Source organism: Serinus canaria, chromosome 6, assembly GCF_022539315.1.
Source record: "Serinus canaria isolate serCan28SL12 chromosome 6, serCan2020, whole genome shotgun sequence".
Classification (NCBI taxonomy): Eukaryota; Metazoa; Chordata; class Aves; order Passeriformes; family Fringillidae; genus Serinus; species Serinus canaria.
In genome coordinates this window covers 18,093,201-18,111,372 of record NC_066320.1, presented here as the reverse complement: position 1 = coordinate 18,111,372, position 18,172 = coordinate 18,093,201, and the positions used below count along the sequence as shown (strand labels likewise).

The window sequence follows — 18,172 nt, the reverse complement described above, 5'->3', positions numbered from 1 at the left end:
GGGGAGGGCTCGGAGCGCGGAGCAGGACAGACTCTGTGCCTGGGGAGAGGCTGACGGAGCGAAGCGAGAAGCCCTCGCTCTTTTGGTTTCTTTCCAACCATTTTTAGCAGAGGAAGGATGTAATAACATGCCATGGGCAATAAATCACAGTCTAGCTACTCCCCCTGGCTCCCCTCCCCCCGCCCCCGGCCCCTCTATAGCGGGAGGGGCGGAGGGGCCGCCAGCAGAGCGCCGCGGCCGCCGGGACGAGCAGAGCAGAGCCTGCCTCCTCCTCCTCCTCTAGCAGCCACAGCATGGACCTCCGCGCCCTGGCGCTGCTCGCCTTCGCCCTGGCCCTCATCTCCCTCTCGGAGGGTAAGTGAGCTGCGGGACCGCGCCGCTCCTGCCAGGAGCCCGGCCGGGAGCGATGGTCCCGCGCAAATCCCCGCTCTTCCCCCTTCTCCTCGCAGCTGCACCGCTCTCCCGGCTCGGGCTCCGGCCGCGGCTCAGATGTGTCTGGTGAGCCAGAGCCACGGCTGTGCAAAGCTGGAAGCAGTCAGGCTTCCATTCCTCCCTCTCCTCCATCCCTCCCTGGCTTTTTTCAAAACGTTGGCCAAAGCGGTCCTCCCTGCCAAACTCGCCCCAGATTGAAGTCGTCTGGGGGAAGACTTTCAACAGCGCTCGGTCTGCAGGGAGGTGGTTTGGCTGCTAAATATGCATATCGACTTTCCCTCAAACAAAAAAACCCCAACGCTAAAAGTTACAAGGAATTAGAAACAGGCGGTTGTTCGGTACCTCTTCTGTCCCCTGTCGTGATCTATCTTTCCTCAATCAGGGCAGAGCTGAGCCAAAGCGGTCACTGGGCAGGAATCTACCGCACCCCCGGCGCGATGCACGGGGAGGTTTCGGGGTGCAGGGAGCTGCCGTGATGGGAGGTCTGGGGGTCCGGAGGCTGGCAGCCTGGGGATCTCAGTCCCATCCGCGCAGCAGTCACAGCCCACCCGCCCCACGCCGGTCCCCGCCGTCCCGAGTGTCGCGCCTTCAGCCCTGTGGCAGCTCCAGCTGTTCGGCCTACTTTGCCAGCTGTGCTCCGTGGAAGTCTCCGCGTTCGGACGCTCCCGGAGACAGCGGACACCCTCGCTTCTTGTCCCGCGTGTCGCGGGGAGTCTGTGCCCCGGGGCTCCTGGCGGGGCGACGGTTCTGCCCGCAACCTCTGGGCATCCTCCGGACGCTCCTCCTGAGGCTGGCAGAGATTTGCAATCTCTTGTCCCCTGGTCGAATGTCCTCTGGTTGGGTTTTCAAACCTCCTCTCCCATTCTCTTTTCCCGTTCTGGCCAACGAATCTTGGTTGTTCCCCACCCAGGGAGGTAGAGGATGCCCTCCGGTGCCCTCCTTGCTTAGCTTGAGAGAGTTAGTTTTCCCCGAAAATTTCCGGGTGTCTTTCCGCACAACAGCCCCGTCCCGCTGGAACACGGAGCCGGCCCTGCCCTGGAGAGGCCCCAGTGTTCCGGGCAGGTGGGCTCCAGCCCCCGCCGCCTTCGCCGTATCCACCAGCCCGGGGCTGCGGGCTGGGAAGAGACAGCGGCAGGTAGCGAAGGCAGAGCCGGGGAACCAGGGGCGGCAGTGGCAGCTCCAGCCCCTGGCTGCCAGCGTCACCAGCTGCCGAGCGGCTGGGGCCGCCGGTGCCTGGGTACCTGAGAGGGCTTCCCTCGTCTCTGGCCAGTGAAGGTCTGGAGGCAGGAAGGGAGAGGGGCTCTCCTCCGCCTTACCTGCCGCTGGCAGCCTTTGCTCAGGGCAGGGAGGCCGGCAGAGCTGCCCAGCTGCAGCTCGGCTCGCCCCAGCGCGGCTGCTCTCCTTCGCTGGCAGCGGGATAAGCGTGTGTCGGGATAAGCGTGCGGGGACTTGGCTACCTGAGGGAGGAAATGGCTCACAAAGGCTGGAGAGAAACTAGTGTGAGCAAAGTGAGCCCACCGTCTTGCGGTGTTTAGAGTGGAGGTTTTTGCCTACTTTGCATGTCATGAAGTGCTCTCAGCCCTGATCGAGATGAGGGCTTGCAGGGCTGCCTTGTGCTGGGGAGCAGGTGAGCTCTGAATTCTTCTCAGCTACATGATAAAGCTGTGTCTGTCTATCCTGGCCTCGCTTTCCAGGGAAGTGGAGCTGTTCAACACCTAAAAAGTTATCAACCATCTCCTGATAATGGCAAATGCACCCTAGGCTGAACAGAAGTGAAATGATTTCCTCGAATGTTTTGTCTGTTTATGTCCAGCCTGCTTTCCTGGATATAGCTTCCCTCTCTATTCAAGCATCCAGAGCTTCCTACTCCGCATAGCATGTTACTGATAACTGCAGCAGAACTGGCAAGTGACTTCTTCCCTTACTGTCCCGTTTCAGTGTGGGTAAGGAGAAGCAGATCCCTGTGGGATGAAATACGTATTGTCCAGCACTGACAAGTGGCCACTCTGTGAGAGCACTTTGCGTGTGCTTTGTCTCTAGAGAGAATTTGTCAGCAAAAGTAGGTGTTCAGAGCCAACAAAACTCAGCTTGAGTTGGAAAACAATAAAGCTGTTTATTCTTTAAAAAGTTCCAAAACACAAACTTCTAGTCGAGGTCAAAATAGATGTTCTTTTTTTGTCTAAGTAAAATTAGGTTGAAGGAATGACATTGAGTTGTCAAGCTAGCATCTGACTGTTCATCCATTTGAACCGAATGTGCCAGACACATAAAGGTCTCAAAAGGTAATTTGCTGTACTGAGAGAATGACTACAGCTTGTGCTCGGTATTTTGTAGATGTCGGAGAACTCGCAGTACAAATTGGTAGATTAATTAATCAGATTAACCAGCTCTAATGTACAAGCAACACTATGTTTCAAATTTTGAAGAGATAAGGAATGTGTTTGTCATCCTCAGAGTAAGACCAGAAATGTTCTCTTTCTAAATTATGGCTTCCAAATGGCCCCTTCCCTCTCCTACTTTTGGAAGATAGGAGTGCATATGTTGGAAGATGCCACATGCACCAGTTTTCCCTGGTTTTGAACCTTGTTGACAGCACGGTGAGACAGGAGTCACTGATTCCCTGTTGGGGATGCAAAGAGCTGACCCACTGGGTGCCAATCCCTGGTGCTCAGTGCCTGCTCCTGATCACCAAGAAAAGCACACAGAAATAAATACCAAAGGGATTCTTGTGCTGGGAGGGGGTTTGTTATTCCACTGCACGTTGGGGTAACAGCACACTGATACTGGGGCTTCTCCTCTTCCTTGCTAGAAGCCTTGGCAGGAAACAACTTTGGGACTTATGTTTAGTCATGGTTAAACTTTCTCTGCTCCTGATTTCAAATGGTATGGGATTGAAAATCCCACCTCGAGTCTGCGGGAGGACAGGATTGCATTATCAAATCTTGGATCTGAACAGTTCATCTCTTGCACGTTGTTTAAGTTAAAGCTGGCTTAAACTTAGGACAAGCTTGCAGAGACACTTATCACTGCAGCTGTGCTGAGAGTTGTATGACTGTATTAAGTTTCAGCCCCCCTTTCCAATACAAATTCACAGATGTGTAGCTATCAGGCACAGATTTGCAGTGGGAAATCCTAGTGCCTTCCTCCCTCCTTTCCACATTAGCACTAGGCAGGCTAATCCATGTTCTCGGGGCTCACTCTGCAGCCCTCCTTCCCCTGCAGACTATTAACTCACAGGTGGAACCGCTGTTTGCAGTGGCAGAGAACTGATAGAAAAGTCCTTCAATTTTTTCGATTTATAGTCCAGATTCTGGTGTGAATCAGGAGAAGCTCTATTCCCACTGATTAATTCCTCTCCTGTGGGATCTGATTCTGCCTCATCTCTTGGTAGAGACACCGGGGGAGAAAGGGGCCTCCCTCCTCAGGACGGGCCAATTTCACCCTGTTGGCTGTGGTAATTCGTGCTAGAGACAGGCATCGATAAATGTTCGATATATGCAGCTCTGCCGCGCTTGAATACCTGTCTCTTTTCTCACCTTCCTAGACAGCTGTTTAGGAATTCCAAGTCCTTCCCGGCTCTTTATCTCCCCATTTGCCTTGAAAGGGAGCTGGGTTTGGATGCTGCAAGTATTCCTGTGTGGCTAAACAAACAGGATGGCAGATTGCCATATGGGATCTTAAGCCCTGCCAGATATAGATCTGACCATCTACAGCGTGAGCCAGATTTTAAGGGTTAGGTGTATGAATTTAATTCCTCCCAGAGGCTGAAAACTGTTCCACTGGGAAATTCTTTAAAATCTTAGGCATCTCTTAGACTTCCAGGCAAGGCTTCTGTGCTTCTATTTTATTGTGCATGGAGCTTTCAAACTTACAGTCCGGGTGAAGACCTTACTTAGATGGACTTGATTGTCAGTAATTCAGTTGTCCCATAGAGAAATGGGGCAGCAGAGGCTGTGGTGGGCGCCAGGCTGCTTTTCTCAGTCCTACATGCATATACATGGCAGATTTTTAGCCTAAGGGGTTAAACTTAATTCTGTCCCTAGTGATGCCAGTGACAGAACTCTCATCCAGCCTGGTGGCCCCTGAATAGTGTATTGAGGACGCCTGGCTGATAACTGTCTCCTCGATTGCCTTAGCCGCAGGCTAGAAATTCAAAAGACTCCGAGTGTCTTATGTGAAACCTCTGGGATCTCGCATCTCTGAGCCGCACCTTCTCGTGCGGGTACCTCTGCTGGGAGCCGGGGCTGGCTGCGGTGGGGAAAGGTCAGCTGGGCCCTGGGAACGCCTGCAAAGCCAGAGCTTTTCTGTAGCCACTAAGTCCCCTGTGAAAAGCCTGCACCTGAGCCGAGCCGTTTTGATCTGAACTCCCTGGAATTCATCTCTTTCTTCTGGCTACCTTCTAATTTGGCCTCGGGTCAAAATCGTTTGAGTAGAACAACACCGAGGACAAGTGCCCCCTCTTTTGGCCTTTATCTTGTCTAATTACGGGGAGCATCCCTGTACAATGGTGCGGCTCCTTATTCTAATCTCTTCCATTTTACTTATCTCCATTTTCTCTCCCTCTTCTTTGTCTTCCAAAATCCCGCGCACCCTTGTTGAAAGGCTGCGCGCTGAGCTGAATGGATTGTGCTCTGAGCTGTGGGCAAATGCTCTCCCAAAGCCACAGCTTTTCTGCCGCTTTTTTCCCACCTGCATATTTGGAGGGCGTTTCTTTCTGTGAGCCCTGACCGGTGTGTCTGTGCTGCTGACCGGGAGCAAGAGGTAACGTGTCCTTTCCCTCCCTTTGTCCCGCAGAGAAACCCGTCAGCCTGACTTACCGATGTCCCTGTCGATTCTACGAGAGCAACGTGGCAAGAGCCAATATTAAGCACCTCAAAATCCTCTCCACACCCAACTGCTCACTTCAGATTGTGTAAGTCTCTTGCTCTTTTCAGCTGGGTGCAAATCTGGGCTGTGAAAAAGAAGGGTCACCGAGCTGGTGCCTGCTCTGGTGGTTGAATTTCAGTCTGCTTCATGCCGTGACTCCCAATTCATCTCTTCACCCCCTGTGTCCGAGACAGCTGGACCCTGCTTTAGCTCACGGAAAGGAGCCCAGCTGTTGCTTCCCAGCTGTGTTCTCTGTGATCTCTCTATCACTGTGTGATGCCATGTGCTGTTCCCCCGTGGGTATGCCAGCAGGAATGTCAGACAGGCTGTGCATGGCTTTGGATGTGGAGCTTCACACCTTGGGTAAAATCTTCCTAGGGGTCTGAGTCTTCTAATGGATCACTTCTCCATGGAGTGGAGCTAAACAAGCCAAAGGAATTCCTGTGTTTCGTGTATCCTCTGCAGGAGGTACAGACCCTGGAAATGTGATGGCTTAATCCAGAGACTCTTGCCAGGCAGGGGCTGACTTAGTAAACTGCAGCAGAACAGAAAAATGGGCTCCCAATGGAAAAGAGCTTTTTTTTTTTTTTTTTTTTTTTTTTTTTTTTTTTTTTTTTCTGGAAAAGCAACCCTCATTTTCAGGAAACACTGGGATTTTGTTTGTTAGTCTTTGTAGATTTGTGTGTGTATGTTTTAGGAAGGTCTTTTTTGTTCACTTCTGCATGAATGACCCCCTCTCAAAATTCAAAACCTTCTGAAGAAAAAAAACCCCAGCACTCATCTTTTCATTGCAAGGGAACCTTACTTCTCTCAACTTCTATTTAAACCTCTGTAAGAGGGTGTCAGAGACTAGGTCTCGTTTCTGTGCAGTGATCCCATTGCTAGTTCTGTCTTTGACCCATATGTTGACCCCTTCCTCTTGCAACTCAAATGCTGTAAAAATCTATTTTTGTCATCCAAAACTTTTTTGCACTCAGAAAACTGATGTGATTTCATGAGATTGCTCAGGAATCTGTGAGTGTGTATCCATTCATGAACCAATTTTTATAAATACGGTATTTTTCTGTCTTAAACCACTCTGTGTATATCACACACATTTTATCACGTGCTTCTGCCTTAGGATTTAGTGAAGGACAGTGAGAAAGAAGTAAGCCTCAGCTGAGAAATAATTTCCTTTCAGAAAAATGACAAAACCAGCTGTGACTAACTCCGATCTCTACCTATAAACAATTTTGGCAGCAAGCATGCTCTAGTGCATGGATCTGTGCTCTGGGACTGTCAGAGATGTCATTAGAATCCCAGTGCTAAGGCTTTTTAGATTATTTGGAATTTTCTGGAGTAGTTTCAAGAAAATGACAGCCTTTACTTCAGGATAGAGTATATATTTATCTCTTAACATAGGATTATAGTAATTAGAGAGAAATAAGAGCATGAAATGCAGGAACAGAAACATCTCACGTTCTTGCCCATTCCTGACCCAAATGTGTTTGTGTGGGGTACACACAGAACATATGAACCTATAGCTGACCCTGTTTTTGTTCCTTTGACAAGTAAGGTACTTAATACATCCCTCCAAATACCCTTGAAACGTGACTTTAAACTAGGTCTTCATCAAAACAGGAGATAAAATCAATCAAAACCAACACCTGAATTTCTCCTCTTGATTAATTTTAAGCATTAAACAATGAAGGCATAAATAAATTAAAAGCTGCCATTTTTAGGAATAGAGAACTAAGTGAAACATACAGTTGCTAGAAGATATTTTATGGGTTTATCATTTGGGATTTTTTGTTTTGGTTTAGGTTTTTAGTTTTGTTTTAGTTTGCTTGTTTGTTTGCTTTTTCACAAGTATATTTTCCTTTTGGTTAAGGGGAGTTGTATTTGAACAAAAAGCCTAAGAGCAGGTTTTTGTCTTTCACTCTATTGGAAATCATCTCTCCAAGTCTAGTGAACTCCTCTGACAATGTCTACTTCTACAAAGTTCACACTAAATTCCTTGCTTTTCAGTATAGGGAAATGAGCATTTTTAGCAAGTAGACACCTAAACCAGTCCAGGTTAAACACTCCATACAATTTCCTATGTCTCTTCTTGCACATGGAACAGGAGCTGATGGGCTCAGAAATGAATGGCTGAAGAAATCAGTGTCTCAGTATTAGGTGAGAGGAATTGTGTTGGATGTGGCTGGAGACTGGTTATGTGTGCTTTTGGTTCTGTATGCTGTGAGGTCAGCTTAAGAATTCCCAGGCATTGCTAACATCAGCAAATCCATTCTTACACACTGTTGGTATCACTTAACTGGAAATGCTCCAGCTTGGCACTGCTGTAAGGGAAATATGAATCAGGCCCATTCATCTCTGTGCTGGAGCAAGGCTTGCAAGTCGGATCCTTGGTGTGTTTATGTTACAACTCTGTTGTTGCATAACTTCAGACCAAGGAGCCTTTTTGACCTCCTGTTTCTTACACCATCGTTTTATATTCTGCAGATTTCATTTTATAAAGGGAGGAACATTATGGCTTCCATCCAGCAAATGTTTAAACAAGCACTGAACTTATTCATATGGGCACTTCCATAAAATTGCTGTTCTCTGCACTTTCCCAAGGCAGGCAGGCTGTTAAGAGGGAGATTTTGGAGCAGCTGGGGCAGAGGCTGGGTGCTGCAGGGAATGTGGGAGATAACAGCTCTTTGGAGGTCCTGAGATCCCTGGAGGGTGAAACCTATTGATGAAAAGCTATTTGTCCTGTTTCTGAATGAAAGATTCAGAGAGCCCAAGTGTCAAATTCACAGAGAATTCAAATTAGCTAAAAAATTTGTTTTGGGAAGTGCAGCTTGGACATCCAGGAGAAACCCCTCAGGAGGTTTCTGCCTTTGGTTCCAATGCTGAGTGAATACAGAGGAGAAACTTGCCTCTGGCACTGTGGCACTTTCAGTTGTCTTCCTCCCTGCAATGTGTTAATTCAGTCCTGTATAAAACAAAAAGCTAACAAGTGACCACACCCTTTCTTTCAGAACATCCATGAGGTGTCTGTCCTCAAAACTTGTGCAACTTCAGTTTTGGGTTGAATTAAAAGCTGTTCTTAATCAATTACTTGGAAAAATTTCCTAAATTTATCATGTCAGTATTTCCAAATGAAATTTTTCTGTTGTTGGCAGTGAACTCATTCGTGGTCCAGGTATGAATTGGAAGTCTTAGATTCAAATTTTGTGTCTGCTCCACTCTCACATGATTCCCAGTACAGACCACAAGAGCCTGTCAAAGGAGACAGATGGTTTCTAAACCAGGGATATTTATAATCAGTGAGGGAGGTCAAGGATGGGAGAAATAACTCATCCTCTTCATGGGTTAACCAAAAGCAGCACTGGCACCCAAGGAAATAAGGCACAGTGGGGGGAATGGGTGTGGGCTGAGGAATTTGCACACCAGACTCACTCTGACTTTTCTCCTTTGGCAGTGCAAGGCTCAAGAGCAACAGCAAGCAAGTGTGCATTGATCCCAAGTTAAAGTGGATCCAGGAATATCTGGAGAAAGCTTTAAACAAGTAAGGCAAGAGAAAAATGGACTTAACAGCTAACATCCTGAATTATTAAAGGGTAGAACGTTAAGGGCTGGCTTTTACCATGTGGACAAAGTACTTGTGGAATCAGATATTGTTTAAAAGAAGGGTTTGGAGTTGACATAATTTGTATTAAAACAACAGTTTCTAATATATCCTAGATGTTAAACTAAGAATTTTGCCAGGGTTTGAGGCAAAAATTGTGCTAATGAGTATGTTCTGGGGTCCCAAACTCATCCTCTACAAAAAAAAAAAAAAAAAAAGGCTGTTCTCCCAAGGAAAATTCTTCCTTTAATGTCCTTTCTTCCCCAGCCAAACTACAATTACTTCAGAATCTATATCATTCCGGTGTCTTTGGAGCCCCTTCTCCATGTTACACTGGGTGTCTGCTTGCACAGGCAGCTGAGGCCTTGGGATTCTTGGTGCTAAAAATTGTTTCTCTGCTGCCCAGTGTGGAATGCTGTTAACGCTGGCCAAGGCACGATGGGCTGCCATGAATAAGTCTTTCCCACAATACCAGGGGAAAACCAGCCAAACTTGGCAAATTCAGACTTTTTAAATCTGTTTTTATTCCCCTTGAAAATGGCTGATCATGTCTACTTTGGGGTGGGCTCAGCCCATCTCTGCTCAAGGTTACGCTGAGAAGAGCAGCACCGAGCACATTTTTGTGCTGAGCTGCAGGGGAGGGCTCCAGCCTTCCAGCACTTAAAGATGGTACATACCAAGTAATGGTACAAAGCATTCCCTTGCTTGCCCACAGCCCTGGGCTGAGGTTGGTCCAGCAGCAACATTTTGGCCAGCTAGCCTACCTGTGCACTCAGTATCCCTGCCACCCTTGCCATCACATTCCCACCCCACAGTAACTGCGCTGTAACCCTGCTGAACCTCATCCCCCCTGCATCTGTAGGGCAAAGGCAGGGCTGGAATCCAATCATTTGCAAAATCAATGTATTATTGGGGAAGGTATGGCCCCAGGGCAGATGAGGGGCACAGGTACCTGAATGGTCTCCACTGTTTCCTTTGCAAATGCATCTGCCAAACAAGGGTCAGGGTTAAAAATAGAAAAAAAAAATCTTTGTTCCCCTGTGATTTTACAATAAGCAAGGGGGAAATGTTACCAGAAGTAGAGAGGTTTCTCCATGTGTCCCTTTTGGGGAATGCACTGGGACCAAGAGTGAGGAGAAGAAGGAAGAAAGCCAGCTAACTAAGTCAATGTGATTCCAGCCCTGACAGCTCCTCCCATCTCATCTGATGCTCTGTGCCTTCTTTGCTGCCAGCACTCAGCCCTTTTGTCCCCTGGACAAATTCTCTGCAGTGGTAATCCAGGTTAATGCTGCCAGAATGGCTTTGGGTTTAGGCACAACTGAGCCTAAGAGCGGGATGTGGCCCATGCTGAATATCCTAGGGACCTGAGCCACTTGGTTTGACAAACTGGGAAAACCTGCTCGAGTTTCTGTTTGCTGTCATCCCCAACCTGAGACTTAGGAGGCGTTTTAGAGATCTGCAAGGTTGGGCAAATATGATTGTGTGCCTGTCTGACTTAGGGGAGCAACTCAGCTGGAACATGTTCTGCTCTCACTACCACTAGTGAAGATCTGAGACCAGCTCTACTGAAACCAGTGAGTCTGCCTGATCTCCAGCCAGATTCTGGGTTTTGTTTACCAAACAAAATACAGAAGCGATTCTGCCAATTTGGTGGATTCATCCTGGTTTACGTTGAGTAACAAGAGAGAATTTGGTCCCATTTTTGTGAAATAAGATGATAGAAAACATATATCTCCGTCACCTAATCCTGTAATCATGGCATTGTGTTCATTTTCCAGCTAGTAATGCTAGCACCAGTGGCATTTTCATGCTCCACAGACAGTCAGGGCTCTGTGTGTAGCATTTTCACAAGGCATGTTTTTGATATATTTTAGTGCACAGCTTTGACTTCTTCAATGAAATGTACTTTGGAATATATTTATAGTGCATCACAATTCATATATTTGAATTGGAGCCATATGAATGTTGGTAGTTTAAAACACCGATATCCCTCTAAACTACTAACAGCTTGTAAAATGAATCTATATAGATCTATAAATGTTAATGTAGCTATCAGTTTCAATCAGCCATATATTATATTTTTTCACTTGTACTGAAATTGTATGAAATGTGACATTACCCTATATGCACTAGCAATAAAATGGCTAATTGTTTCATGTTATGAAAACCCAATTGTACATGGGAATTTATTTTTCTGGAATAAAATCAATACGTTTTGTAGAAAGGGCTCTTGTAATTGCTTAAGTAGAATCCAAACTGTGAAGACATAATCTATACCAGTAATTCAATATGAAAATATCTTCAGTGTTATAATCTGCAGCTAAGAGCAAGGAAAAGTTCTTAAAATAGTAGTCCAATACAGTTAAATATGAAACCAGAAATGGTTTTTGCTAGGGAGTTATTTTGCTCACTAATTCTGCTTAGCATTTATTATTGCTTTATATTCATCACATCTCCATGTAATACACACGAGACATCGGTAAAACACATTCAGGCTGTCAGGAATCCAAATTCCTTAACTGGCTTTAAAAATCATTGTGCAGCTGCTGTGGCCAACATCATTCAACATTCATCCACTGTCATGTTAATACAGTCCCACTTCAGAGCTCCCCTTGCTTCAGGATGCCGGAGTCCTTTAAGCTCAGTGGCTACTGCGGACACGCAGGAGAGATTTGATGGATCTGGAGAAGATAACAAAGTCACATGGGAAAAATCTTTCCATTAAGCCAGCTGGGAGAAAGGAAAAGAAACTCTGAATGTGTAGGGGCTGGCTGTGTTGGCAGCCAAGCCCTGCTGCTGCCTTCCAAACCCTGGTGTGGCGGCTCTTCCTAATGTCTAACCTAATTTGTAAGTAACAGTTGAAATACAAGGTGCCAGAAGAACAACCTCCCAGTATTCCACCAAGCATGTGCTGGGTCAAGGCCCCACAGGAAGGGGGACAATGTGGGTGATTATTTTTACAGCCTTGTTTTAAGGCACCAAATGCCTTAAACCCCCTCAGAGTAGCCACTGGTTCTTGCTGATGTCAGCAGGAATACTGGGTGGGAAGCCAGGAATCCAGCTCCCCTCTGCTTCCTCTATAACTCAGGGGGAACTTTTTGGATGGTGAGGCTCCTGACAGAGAAGTTCTGGAAGGCATTTGAGGAGGCTTTGGCATTTTGGGTAAAAGGGTTGTTCTGGCCTCAGGGTGTGCAAATGTTTTTCCACCAGGACACTTTTACTTGTCTGGTACTTCTCTCAGACAGAGGTTATATGAAAGGGGATGTTACATTGCACCCTGCCAGCAAGATATGAAGGGACCGTAAGATAAATGTGAATGGGGCCTTTGTATATGGATAATTTATGGCAGTCTTTTTTTTGTATTTTTCTTTTAATTTAGACCACGTCATCGCACTCATAAAAAAAAGCAACAGAAGAAACGGGGCCCACTCTGCCCTTCCCGTGCAACACCACTAAAGTCTCCAGGGAGAAAGAATGGTAGGAAGCATTAGTTTCTGAGCTGGGACCCCTCAGGTTGAAGTCCCTGCTCTTCATTGACCATGTTATGGGACCTTGGGCAAATACATTAGCCTATCCAGACCTCCATTTCCTCCCATGTTGAGGATAACATCTCTCCCCTTCCAGCGAAAGAGTATTATAGAGATGAAACTCTCAAAACAGGGGAAAGCTTAGCTACAACAGATGTGGGATGATTTTCCCATTTTACAAATAGGAATTATAAAATTTACAAAATTTTACAAATGGGAAGATGGGCACACAAAGAGACCAAAATAAACCTGAAGCAAAGACAAAGTCAAAAACAGGGTAAAGGTTTGGGAGCCCTATTTATTTTAGCTCCAATATCAAACTGACAGAGTTAAACTATAACAGCTGTGAATTTGCCACTGGTGTTTTTTAATGAGAAATGCAGCACCGTGTGGTGACAACATGATGTGGTGCATGGGTGACTCGTTGATGCCTTTCCTTTGGGAGATGCTAGGCAAGTCCCAGAGAATGGTGTTATACATGCCAATGCTCTGGATGTCCCTGGTGTTTCTTCCTCACAGGGGTGGTTTGTCCTGCATTTCTGCACCAAGAGAAATAGGGTTATTGCTGTGGGATCTTGGAAAAGACATCTTCAGAGAAGAAGTTTTCCTCATGGTTTAGTCATTGTCTTTGTGCCTAGATGAGTTTTCTGAGACTGCCTTTACTGGGAGTCACAGTCTCAGCTGCGGTCACAGAGCCCTAGTTGTCCAGCAGGCACTGGAAGAGGTGTTTGACAAGACATGCTGAGACATCAGTTTTTGAATAGCTGGTGTTTACCCTCTGACACTTGTAACTCAGTGACCTCATCTAGGTTGCAGAAGGCCACCAGCCTGGAGCAGGAGCAGGAGTCCCTTCAGACAAAACCTGGAGGCCACCAGCACAAAGTGGCTCCTTGCTCTGGGTGAACCATACACACGAGACACTTGCACTTTGCTGTGATGCCTAACCCACACTCTCCTGGGTACCATGCTCACACTGAGCATGGGACACTCCATTTGTCTGCACCCCACCTGAGCTCCCCACCTCAGCCCTCCAGGCCTCACACGCTCACTGTGCAGTGCCTGCCTGCCTGTCACCTCACCTTCATGGGGCACCTGGTCACCACAAGCTCTGGTGTGGTCCCCAGCTGCTCACTCCAGGTGAGGTCCCAGGGCAGGGAGGCTCAGGGGTGGCTCCTGGCTGGCAGAATGCTGGCTGCCTCTTATCTCCAGCCACCCCATGGTGGAAGCCAAACAAGAGCAGAGCATGGGCTGCCCTCTATGTTCCTCCATTCTCACAGAGACCTGGCACTCTCTGGAGCTGCAGTCCATGATCTCCATCAGAGTTGTGGGATAGGAGCAAATAGAGGAGGCATTCCCAGTGTCACTTGCTCTGCTACTGGGGCTGCTCACAAATGATTAATCTCTCCTTTCCCTGCCGAGTTTCTTTGCCCACCAACAATTCTCTGCTCTGGCTTTCAAGTCCAGAATAAGCTTTCTAGCCAGCCTTCCTACTGTATTAGATCTGAACACCTTACTAACTGTGATGAGCACAACCTGCCCAAAATAACACCCATTGCTGGGTTTGCCCTGCTGGGTCCCAGTAGCTCCTTGTGGAGAACTTCTCCCAAAATGTCCAGCAATTACTGGTTGGAGGGGCTGCCTTTGGGTTAGTCCAGACACAGATTTGCTGTTTGACTAGGCCTGATAGCAAAGCTTTTGCAACTGAAATCAACCTTAATAGTGTTTCACTTTCTTCTTCATCAACAGGAGGTTCAAGATGTAAGAGGCAAGCATTGTAAGCCGTCTACAGGATTTCTTACTGTAGGAGCCAGAGAGCAGATAACCAGTATTAGGGAATGAACACATTTCACTGCTAACATGCAGCACAAAAGCAACGCTTCACGCATTTCCAAAGGTTTTTTTCTTGGTTATTTTTGGTGGGGTTTTTTTTTGGTTGGTTTTTTTTTTCCCCTTGCACAAATTGGCTTGCTTTCATAGTGCTATTTTTATACAGTAAGATGTAACTATTTGAGAAAAATATGAATTTATACAGGTTGGTTTATTACCTAGCACTGGGGGCAGATACCAATTTAAACTAACCCTGTTATGATATGATATTTTATTTCCTTTGTTGTGTAGAGGTCCTGCTTTATTTAACTTTCTTTTGGTTCATGCAAGTCTCCTGGAGTTTTAAAGCTAGAAGGACATGAACTGTACAGTGCAATGATGTTGTGTAGGTAGTGGTGGAACTCCTTGCCTCCAGAAGTCATAAGAGGCCAAGAACATAGGAAGGCTCAAAACCATCAGACTGATGACAATAGACAGCATTACCCTGAGTGGCATTTACAGATATTTTGGGTGAGTGATTAAACTCCGGGCTCCAGGGCTAAAGCCCTTCTCTGAGGAACGGAACCCTTGCTGACAGCTGTGAGCAGCTGGATCAATGCACATCTGGTATTGCAAGGTGCTAATACCTGGTTTGTAGTAGTTGTGTGTGTTAGGAGCCACAACACAGTTCTGATGTCATCTGACATTTCCTATGTTCCTGTGTTTCTGATGATAAATTTGGCAAAAAAAAAGAATGGGTTATTAAAGCTCTGACCACACGATCATGTTGCAAGTTGCTGAAGGAGTCAGAGAAGCTGCCGTGCACCAGGGATCCCCCCCATCCACAGGAGGTGACTTCAGCTTGCCTGTCTGGCTTTGCACTGAAGTAGGCTGAGATTTATTCACCCTTCAGCAACGATGAACTGTTGTACCTGCCTGAGGGCAATCACATCCCTGATTGCTCTGGAGATACCCAGAACAGGATTTCTGGCCACACCTTGGAGAAAAGAGATGCCTGGGGCAAGAGGGGCTCTGTGCAGTTTGTGGAAGGAGAGGTGTTTCACGGGTGTGGAAATGAAGGCCAACACTCCCAGTTCACCAGCCATCAGGGGTTTGCTGGTGAACAGGATAGCCTCTGGAATTCCCTTTGCAAAGCACAGCCTGGGACAGGCACCACTCCTTGCTCTGATCCCCAAGCCAGAAGTTTCTTCCTCCTTATTCCTTCCTGTGTACACAATATCTGCTACATGGTATGGAAACACATCTGGAGCACTGCAATAATCATGTCATGCTGTGCACTGAGATCTGGGGGGAAGCACATTTGTGCAGCACAATGCTTGTGTTTGTATGTATCTGTGTTTGTATTGTAAACAAAAAAATGTTGTAAGATTGTCTTTTTTAAGCTGGTTGATTCAAAAGAAATCTTCCCTCTTTCCTGCAGCCTGTGTCAGGAACACTGAGATGAGTGTTTCACACTCCTTTTTGTGGTAGGCATCTTTAGTGCCAAAGAGCCACTTTGGCTGTCCAGAGACTCCATTATTTCCATGTGGATTCAGGTAAAAATCTTGTCTTTTCCTTTCTGCAAAACAGGGCTATTGCAGAGAGGCCTTCAGCTGGGAACACCTCACCTCATTTGCTTTAAAGCAGAAACAAACTGCTGTGCCTAAAATATTTGTGTTTGTGATTTTGACATTCCTTTTGTTATCGTTACCAGCCTGGTGCTTTAAGTATATCGTGTCTGTCTTTTGAAAGGTCTGGTACCACTGTACTTGATGAGATTGGAGTTTTGATTTAATATTAGTAGGATCAGATCCTCTCCTGGAAGGGGAAAGAAAGAAAGAAATTTTAAGAGAAAAGCAGAGTTATTTCTATGTTCCCTGGACTGTATTTGATTTCCTAGGCTCCATTCCCTGTCCCACACATGCACCTGCTTTTGACAGTGGTTTGCCAGAGGTGGACATGTGAGTGCCCAAGCCAAGAATGACTGCAGAAAAAGTCACCCAGGAAAGTGCATCCTTCACACATAACTCCAAAGGTCTGATTGCTCCCCACTGCAGTAAATGGAGGATTAAATAATCCTCTGGTTTTGATTCAGCAGCATGCCCTGCTCATCTAAAGGGGCCATGACCATTTTGTTTCCAGGGGAAATTTTGGCATTCTGGTGAGAAGGTGGGCTAGGTAGATGTGACTGCACAGCCTTGCCAGTGCTCTGCTGCAGTCCTCATTACCAGGGAGTGCATCTGGGGTAGCACCAGCAGGGCCAGGTCCCTGGGAATGTGCCAACCCCACATTACTGCTTTGACAGGAGCACTGAGATGGGCAGTGCTGGAGCACCCTGGCCAAACCCAGGCTCTGGATGGTATAGCCAGGTAGTGGAGGTACTGCAGGAAAGGGGGGGGTCCTGTCAGCCTTCTCCTCTAGGGGCTGCAGGGCTACATTCTGCTAAAGCAAGGGCTTTTGTTTCAGGGAAAAAATGCATGAGTAGCAGCAGGAGGAAAATGCGCTCCATGGAAGGCAAGGGACAGCCTCCGTTGTGTGTTTATGTGGTGCTTGGGGGCTCTGCCCCAGCCTCACTCAGAGACTGGGCCCTGACACCTCTGTGCTGCTGATGCTTCACTGCTCCTGTATCTGAGACCTCTAGGGCACAGGGCTGCTCTCAGGGGCCAGCAGTGTGACCCTCTCACCTGGGCAAAGTTGAGCACAGCATGAATGCAGAGGTGACACAGACCTGGCCAGAGACTAAAGTGAGAACCTTTTAAAGATTTCTCTTGCTTAGGACCAAATTCAACCTTGAGTGGGAAGCTTTGCTGTTAGCCTGACTCCATTTGCACGATGCATTGCGGAGAGCAGCCTTGCTCTTTGCACCAGAGGGATCAGTCTCTGGGCTGCCCCAGTGCACCACGTGTGTGTCCCATCCATGCCAAGACCAGAGCAGGCTGAGAAGCAGCACTGGCAGCATCTCACTTGGGGAGAGCACTTGGTGTCCCCTCCTGCCTTAAACTGATGACCAAAGACAGAGTCGGGGAAAGGAAGCGTGAGGAGATGGGAGTGAGGTAGGGACCCCATGTGAGCAGGAGGGACAAGAGATAACACTGAACCATGCTGGAAAAGCAGCTTCCATGAATGTGAAGTCATCATGTGGGTATTTTCAATGTGCAGCTGTCAAATCCCAGTTTTAAGAGTAGATGGTATTTATTGCTGTGTCAGTTTTTTATTTATACTAGCTTTATACTTTTATGTATGGATATCTTATCTGAATTCTGCCTGAGGAAGAATGAAATGAAGGGTGACTTTGATGTGTTTTTGATTAGGGTGTTTGAGCAAAGGTGACTGTTTATTTTGTAATGAAAGCTTTTTTCAAAGTTAAATATACACATTTTGTCAAAAATGCAGTTCCTATAGGAGTTTTCATTGCCATTTTCCCTTTATTAGCCTCTAAAATGTCCTTTTCTTTGGCAACTTGTTTTGAGTGATGTGATTTATAGCAGTCAAGGTTTTTTGCAAACTCCTCACCTAAAATTTGATTTTTTTTTTTTCTCGATCAACATCCCACCAAGATAATTGTTGTCTGAAAACACGAAACTTTGGTTGTCACAGAGAAGAAAACATTTATCATGATAAAAGGGCTGCATGAACCTCCCATCTTTCATTCCTTAAGAACTCTGTGTTGTCAGAATGTGGTAAATACTGTACTTTATATTTTTATTAAGTAAAAGGAAGTATCTTCCCAAATAATGTGAAAAGGGTTTTGTATTTGTGTTCCTGTAAGGCAGCTTTTATGGAGGAGTTATATTATGCTTTTGAAATTACTCCTTTCATAGAAAATTTTGAAAATAAACACTTTTATATTGTTGTAATTTCTCACATAAATGTGTATGCACTTAAAATTTTCTTAATAAAAATATATGTCTGAATAAAATTTCTGCTTGATTCTATTTTTTTT

General features: G+C 46.4%; 1 protein-coding gene across 4 annotated transcripts; it reads left to right on the top strand.

Annotated features, from left to right (window-relative positions):
- The first annotated feature begins 200 nt into the window (after positions 1-200).
- Positions 201-17,492, top strand: CXCL12 (C-X-C motif chemokine ligand 12). Of its 4 annotated transcripts, XM_009087323.4 has the most exons (5): positions 201-354; positions 5,227-5,344; positions 8,750-8,836; positions 12,276-12,373; positions 14,170-17,492. In XM_009087323.4, exons 1-5 carry the CDS (start codon positions 294-296, stop codon positions 14,199-14,201), a joined length of 396 nt encoding a protein of 131 aa, XP_009085571.1. In that variant the 5' UTR covers positions 201-293; the 3' UTR covers positions 14,202-17,492. The 4 variants fall into 4 exon arrangements, with proteins under 4 accessions (XP_009085571.1, XP_050832217.1, XP_018766361.1 ...); XM_050976260.1 differs by lacking the exon at positions 12,276-12,373; XM_018910816.3 differs by lacking the exons at positions 12,276-12,373; positions 14,170-17,492 and adding an exon at positions 10,396-11,120.
- The last annotated feature ends 680 nt before the right edge of the window (positions 17,493-18,172 follow it).

Excerpts from the sequence above, each read along its gene's own strand:
- CXCL12 (XM_009087323.4), top strand. The coding sequence starts at position 294 with ATGGACCTCCGCGCCCTGGCGCTGCTCGCCTTCGCCCTGGCCCTCATC. Across the intron at positions 5,345-8,749 it reads AACTGCTCACTTCAGATTGT|TGCAAGGCTCAAGAGCAACA; the intron begins GTAAGTCTCTTG and ends CTCCTTTGGCAG. Across the intron at positions 8,837-12,275 it reads CTGGAGAAAGCTTTAAACAA|ACCACGTCATCGCACTCATA; the intron begins GTAAGGCAAGAG and ends CTTTTAATTTAG.